Genomic DNA, 6,575 nt, shown 5'->3' with positions numbered 1-6,575 from the left:
ACACATTCATTGGGGGTTTCTGAGTATTTTTGCTTTCTTCAAAATCACTAGTCAGTTAAGTAAGTTGAAAACTTACATTGCATTTCTACATCCTGCATGTTTTTCTTTACTAACAAGAAAAATACTACCCCCAGTCATGTGGTATGTATACTTAAGACTATAAAAGTCTGAACTCAAAGTGATCTAGCCTCCAATCACATTCCTGTCACTTCTGGACAGGAACTCATCATTGCTAAGCCTCGTTTTCTGAGTCTGAAGAATGGGGGTAAAGGTTGTACCTACCTTGTTAAGTTGCTGGAGACTACGTGAGATACAGTTTGCAAAGTGTCTGGCATGCCTAGAATAGCTATTAAAAGGATACAAGGTTTGGGCAGTCCTGTGGCTCAAAGGAGTGGGGCACCGGCCCCATATACTGGAGGTGGTGGGTTTAAACCTGACCCTAGCCAAAAAAAAAAACAAAAATGCAAAAAGAAAAAGATACAGTGTTTTATATTGAAATATGTTTTACTTACTTTTATTTTCCGTAAATATTCATTTGTTTAAATGGCTATATTTAACTATTAATTTATAAAGACATAAAATTAAGCAACATACTGGTCAGGGGAAAAATGGAAAAAGTAGACAGGTCATTTATTTAGCCTACTTTGTTTCTCTCCCATTTATAAGTGATAACGTTTGAACTGTTCCATTTCGAAACAAGTAAGAGGGAGCTCTAACAACAGCCTGGGAGCGGTGAAGGATTGTCATCAGTTTCCTAAATGTCTCCCTGCGATCCATCCTGCACACGGTTCTCAGAACAAAGTTTCTAATGTGCAAATGTGCCTGTGTCTGTCCACTACTGGGAAGATGAAGTGCTAAGCCCGTAACAGAGGGATTCAACTGCCTTATTGCCCCTCTGTGCCTTCTTTTCTCACCACCCCCCCACCACTCAGTCATTGCTCAAGAAACAGATCTTCCTCTTCTCCCCCACTTTTCATGCCTTGCCTCAATTCTGAGACTTTGTCCAGCTACCATTTCTAATTCTTCCTCTCCAGCTCAGCACTGGAGGCCCTCATCCAGAAAGCCTGCCGAGCACACACTGAATCCAGCTGTAAGAGGCTCCCCTACGGTGCTCCCACAGTCACTAGCTCCTATCTGACTCCACACTGGGTTTAAACTTACCCATTCTTGTATCTGTTCTGAAACTGGGTCTTGTGAAAGCAGGGGATTATACCTCGCTCATCTGCATATACCCAACGGGGAAACATGAATGTCTGGGGACTTAATCAACCTGCTTTGTTTCTGAAGCAAAAATGGCTGATGTCTTCCTTGCACATCTAAAGTTAACATGATAGGGACTATTAAAGAATATGAATCAACTTTTATTGAGCTACAAAGTGTGCTAGTATATTATATACATGACCCTCTTTATCTGCAAAATTATATGGGCGGGTACCACAGTGACCCTCTCTATGAGGGAGTGGGTTCACGCAGGTGTGCGATGTAACACACCTGGCCTGGTGGGCAGGAGCACCTGCAAGGCAGAGCTGAGCTTCTACTCAGGCAGGCACTATGGTACAATGAAAAGAGATATGATTACAAAAAGAAGAAGATAGCAAGAACAACTGTTGAGGGATCTTTGGGTTCTGATGATAATATCTGAGAAATTATACTTTTCTAGCTTCAATCTGAACTCTGGCATTTTCCCAGAGAGTTAACACTTTGAAATCTTTGGCCAGACATTCTCAAGCTTGGCCATTAGGATGATCTAGTGGAAAACATGGGTGTTTCCTTCCCAAGTGCCCACCACTTCTGATGTTCGAAGCCATGATCTTTGTATTTCCAGCAGTACCCCAGACCTCAGTTCCCTCTGCAGCCTACCCCCATTTCAGTCCACAGTGACTCCATTCTTTTGGTGGCAGAGTTGGCATCTTTGAGTCCTGTCTGTCTTACCATCATCACCTAGTCCATGAGAAAATCCCATCAGCTGTACCATCTATCCATGCCCAGAATGACCCTGCTGTCCATGACCTATAATGTCCCTATTTGGTCCCACACTGTAATCACTTCTTGCTTAGCTTACTACAATCACATCCCCACTGTTACTCTTGCTTTTGCCCTTAATCCGGACAGTCTATTCTCTACACTGCAGCCAGAGTGACCCTCTCATTCCTCTGCTCAAATCCTCAATGGTTCCTGTGGGTTTAGCAAAGTCAATATCCTTAAGCCCTCTTCAAGATCTACAGGTCCTCCCTGGCCTAGCTTTCCACCTCCACCTTGTTGGCCACCTCCCTGACCCCACAGCATGTCTTGCCCTGGTTTCCTCTGACGTCCCTGCCTCCTTGCTTTTGCACACACATCAGACACAGGCCCCTTGTGAGGCTTCCCACTTGCTGCTGCTTCTGCTTGAGTACCCTTTGCCCAGACATCTATACCTTCCTTACTCACCTCTTTCTGGAATGATTCAAAAGTCACCTTCTAGTCACAGCCTCTCCTTGCTCCCTTATCAAAAGTATTTTGATAATTCTCTGGTTTACCATTTGAAATAAGGCCAGGAAACAGTATCAGTAGTGGAACATAGAGGTCCTTAAAAATAACTGAATGAATGAATGGATTCGTGAAACTCACTATCTATCTTGAATTCATGCTTCCTCATCATCAGTGACAAATGTCCAAAATCACAACCCTGAGACTCCAAAAGCTGGTTTTTAATCTTGATTTAACTGTGCTCTTTCAAGGAGCAAACCAGGTGGTTACAAAATCTACAACGCCTGTCAGGCGCACAGAATCAGGGTGCAGTCTCAAGGTGCCAATGGTCATGAGCTCTCAAGGGTATCAAGTGTGTCTCCTACACCATTCCTGGGCCACAGTTTGCTAATTTCTAAATAGGATACATGATTTTATGAAACTTAAGTGCAACACAAGCTATTTCCACAAGGTATTTACTTTTAAAACTCCTTCCTAGAGTCAAGGAAATAAAGAGAGGTTGGGTTCTTTTCTGCTCTATTCACAGTCCCCAACCTCTCCACTAGACCCAGTTATCTTCATTCTTGTGGATCCATTCCCTATTTTTACTGGAATGATACAGTGGAAATACAAAAGTCTACCACATGTAACCCACAGGAGAAAGAGCTGGAAGCTAAGACTCTTGATTTCCTTAACTAAGGAACTAGAAGAAAGGATTGGCCTTCGCTAAGGTACCCGAACTCCCTGGGCCTCTGTTTCCTCTTCTCTCCAGTGTCTGGGGTAGCCAAGAAGGATGTCTTGGATTCTCCCACAAACTCCACCCATCCACCCCCTACCATGATCTAGTAACATATTTTACAAAATTATATAAACAAAGTTTCTGCACCTGTTTCCTAGCCAACCAAAATGCTACTCCTGAGTCCCTGCATCATGGATATCTTGGTACTGGCACTAACAATTGTCACCCTCTAAAATTTCATTAAAGAGAGAGCAGCAGTTGGTGGGAGAATATTTTCATTTTGGTAAACATACCCAGCATAACATTTCAGGCAGTGGAATCCCAGCCTGAGTCCTGCTGTGCCAGGCCAGTCCACAGGGGCAATTACTGTGCTGAATTAAGGGAGCCCTTGGCCACCTGCCTCGAGCATGCAACAAGTTCCTTTTTTAAAATCCTATTTATCTTCACAGTCATCTATTTGTGTCAAGAAAGGAAGCATATGAGCACAGCATCTGTTACTAGAGCGACACAATCACCAAATACTTCTATAAGGAGAAAAAAGCAACAATAAATCCGGATTGGTTGTCAGGTGTTTCAGGGGACAAAACATTAGTCTTTCAATCTCAGTGTCTTGTTCAAGCTGAGCATATGGTGCTAACAGCAGAGAATCACCCGCTCCTCCTGGTCTTTCCTGGGCACAGAAAATGTCACCTCCTCTGAATCAGCAGAGGAAAGCCGGCTGCTTTTCCCCAGCCCAGGCCCTTGCTCCCTATAATTCAGCAGGTAGAAATTCAAGTGACTTCATTTTCAGTTACTTTGTCCCATAGCTGGAATTCATGTAAATGCAATGATGGGTACGGAGGAGCCCTCTACTTTCCCCCAAGACTAATGTAGACATGATATAATAACTTCAAGCCACCTGAAAGAGTAATAATTCAAGGAAATTGATTATTGGCGAGTTTCCCACTACTACTGGAACCTGTGTAACTTCAATGTCCAGTCTGAGAAGGAAGTGTCTGCCACTAAAGGCTATCAATCAATACTGGGAGGGCTACCTGCTTCTTCCTGGGTAGTGTACAATCAACAGGTCTAAGTAATTCTTTACCAAATTTGCCTTTTTCTTTTCCTGTGGTTTAGTCTTCAGACTGGGAAGAGAGGGAGTAGAGAGAAGGGAGGGAGGGGCGGGAGAGAGAGGTGGCAGGGACGGGGAGAGCACCTTACTACTGTCAAAAAGAAGGAACATATTTCAGGGAAGATGCTGACACGTTCCAGGGAAGCCCTGGCGTTCTCTATATCCCGCAAGTTCTGACAACGGGCCAAAAAGACGCGCCCAGCTTGATCTCTGCTCAAGCCCAGCCGCTCCCCCCACACCACGCGCCCAGGTGAGCCCCGCCAGGTGGCAGCGAGCGTTTACCTGCCAGGCTGCCCGGCCTCTGGAGGGTGGCTGTGGCATACAGCTCCTGCGAGTGCTTGCTGTACTGCTCCGACGCGTGCACCAGGCGCTTGGTGGGCGACAGGGTGGCGTACGTGCCGATGGTGGAGCTCAGCTGGTGGATGGGCGAGGAGGAGATGGTGGACTGCACGGTGGGGGGCGAGGTCACGCGGATCGGGGACAAGCCGGCCGAGGACACGACGATGTTGATGGGCGAGCTGGTGCTGTAGGACTTGGCCAGGCGGCTGGGCGACTGCTTGGGCGAGGAGCCGCGCGGCGCGGCGTAGGCGGCGCCCTCGGGGGCCGAGCCGCCGCGCTGCAGCTTGGTGGGCGAGCCGCCCTGCGGCGCGGCCAGCGGGGAGCCCCCGCGCGGCGGCGCGGGCAGCGTGGAGCTGGAGTAGTAGAGCGCGGCGGCGGCGGCGGCGGCGGCGGGCGGCGCGTCGGGCAGGTGGAAGGCGCTGCCCAGGCTGGGCGCGAACGGCTCCCGCGGCGGCGGCGGCGGCGGCGCGGGCTCGGGCCCCGCCAGGTGGCCGGCGCGGCTCGTCGTGCCCTGTGCCCGGGAGAGGAGAGAACACGCGCACTTAGCGAGGGACAAGCAATCGGCCCACCCGGCCCGCCCCGGGCGCAGGAGGAGGAGGGCGAGTCGGGCGCCGGCGGCTTGGCGCGCGCAACTGCGCCCGCAGCGAGACGCGACCCCGGTCCCTCGGGCAGGTCGCTCTCCCGCTCCGGCGGCCGCCGGTGACAAAGGGATGGAAGGCACGCTTGACAAATGAGACCTGTATTGGCTTACGTTCCCGGACGTTTCGGGAATTGCAGAGGCACGGCTTTAGTCACATAAAGGTTTGAAAAGGACCCCCGACAGGGCGATCGTGATCTCCCGGAAAGCAATCCCGATCTGTTAGTTGTAATGACAAATTCAGGCAGTAAATCTTTTCCTGCGCACCCCCTGCCCGCGCGCCCGCCCCCTGCCAAGGTCATTTCATGGGATACGCTGTCTACCTCCAAGACCAGCCAAGTTACGTACTTATCTGGAGAACATCAAGAATAAACATAGTTCTTAGAGTTTATTCTGCTGCTATTCTCACGTGGATTCTTCTTTGGGGGCAAGAAAAGTTAAACGGAGGGAAAATAATAAGTCAGAATGAATTCATTTGGTCTTTTCAGCATTTAAAATATACTCTAGAGAAATCAGAGCAGTAGCATATGAGAAGGCTAAAAAAGAAAGCCTCGCTTTTCTAGATTTTAACTCGGGGCTCCAGATCTTTCAGCAGCTCCCCCCTGTCTCCCTCCAGCTCCCTTTTAAGAGCCCCCTGCAGCTGTGTCTTCACACCGACAGCCCCGCTGCTTCTCATTATTTAGGACAGCGCAGAAGACAACAAGGGCTGGGAGACAGTTGGGGGGAAAGCACTTTCCTTGAATCTTGTCCAGAGACAAATTTGCATTAGAATGAAAACACTAGGCTGTCATCCACTTCCAGGCAGGAGGTCTTAGATCTTCCAGGCTTCCCCCAGGGAGCAGACAGGGTTTTGAGAGCCTGCTGGTGTGAAAAGGGAATAGGAGTGTACGCTGGTGGGGGAAAAACCGGGAAGGAAGGTTTTGAAATGAGGAAGCTGGAGTTGGGTGGGGAGGAGGAAGCCAGTGAGCAGGCAGCGAGGCAGAGAGGCTGAACAGATGCGATCCATTCAAAGTCTCAAAATGCCTCTCCACCATTTGGGAATGGCAATGGGCAAATAAGAGACTGGGCACTTTCATCCCCACATACCCAGCCTTCCGAATTTTATCTGGGATGTCAGGTTCCTGTGAAGATCTGAGGAGTTAATTGAGCAACATGAAAATCCTCTATTAGGAGCAGCCTGGCTACACACTTTGGTGAGAGACATTCTCTGTGCAGTGTGTATGTGTACGCACGGGCGTGCACATACATAGGCATTCACAGATTAGGCGTGCAGTGTGTATGTGTACGCACGGGCGTGCACATAC

The 6,575-nt window shown here is 48.9% G+C and overlaps 1 protein-coding gene across 6 annotated transcripts in view; it reads right to left on the bottom strand.

Moving 5' to 3' along the window:
* CTNND2 (catenin delta 2) overlaps positions 1-6,575 on the bottom strand; it is an 889,124-nt gene that overhangs the window by 395,110 nt on the left and 487,439 nt on the right. For 2 of the 6 annotated variants that reach the window (XM_003789546.2, XM_012805013.1), the window contains one exon: positions 4,578-5,145. The exons of 3 other annotated variants lie outside the window; for them this stretch is intronic. In XM_003789546.2, coding sequence (XP_003789594.1) covers positions 4,578-5,145 — 568 coding nt within the window. Of the gene's footprint in view, positions 1-4,426; positions 5,146-6,575 lie in introns of those variants that run through there. One more of the 6 variants, XM_012805014.1, reaches the window with a different exon arrangement.

This window comes from Otolemur garnettii, unplaced genomic scaffold (genome assembly GCF_000181295.1).
Source record: "Otolemur garnettii isolate 467f Iridium unplaced genomic scaffold, OtoGar3 scaffold00033, whole genome shotgun sequence".
Taxonomy (NCBI): Eukaryota; Metazoa; Chordata; class Mammalia; order Primates; family Galagidae; genus Otolemur; species Otolemur garnettii.
This window is presented reverse-complemented; position numbering and strand designations above follow the sequence as displayed.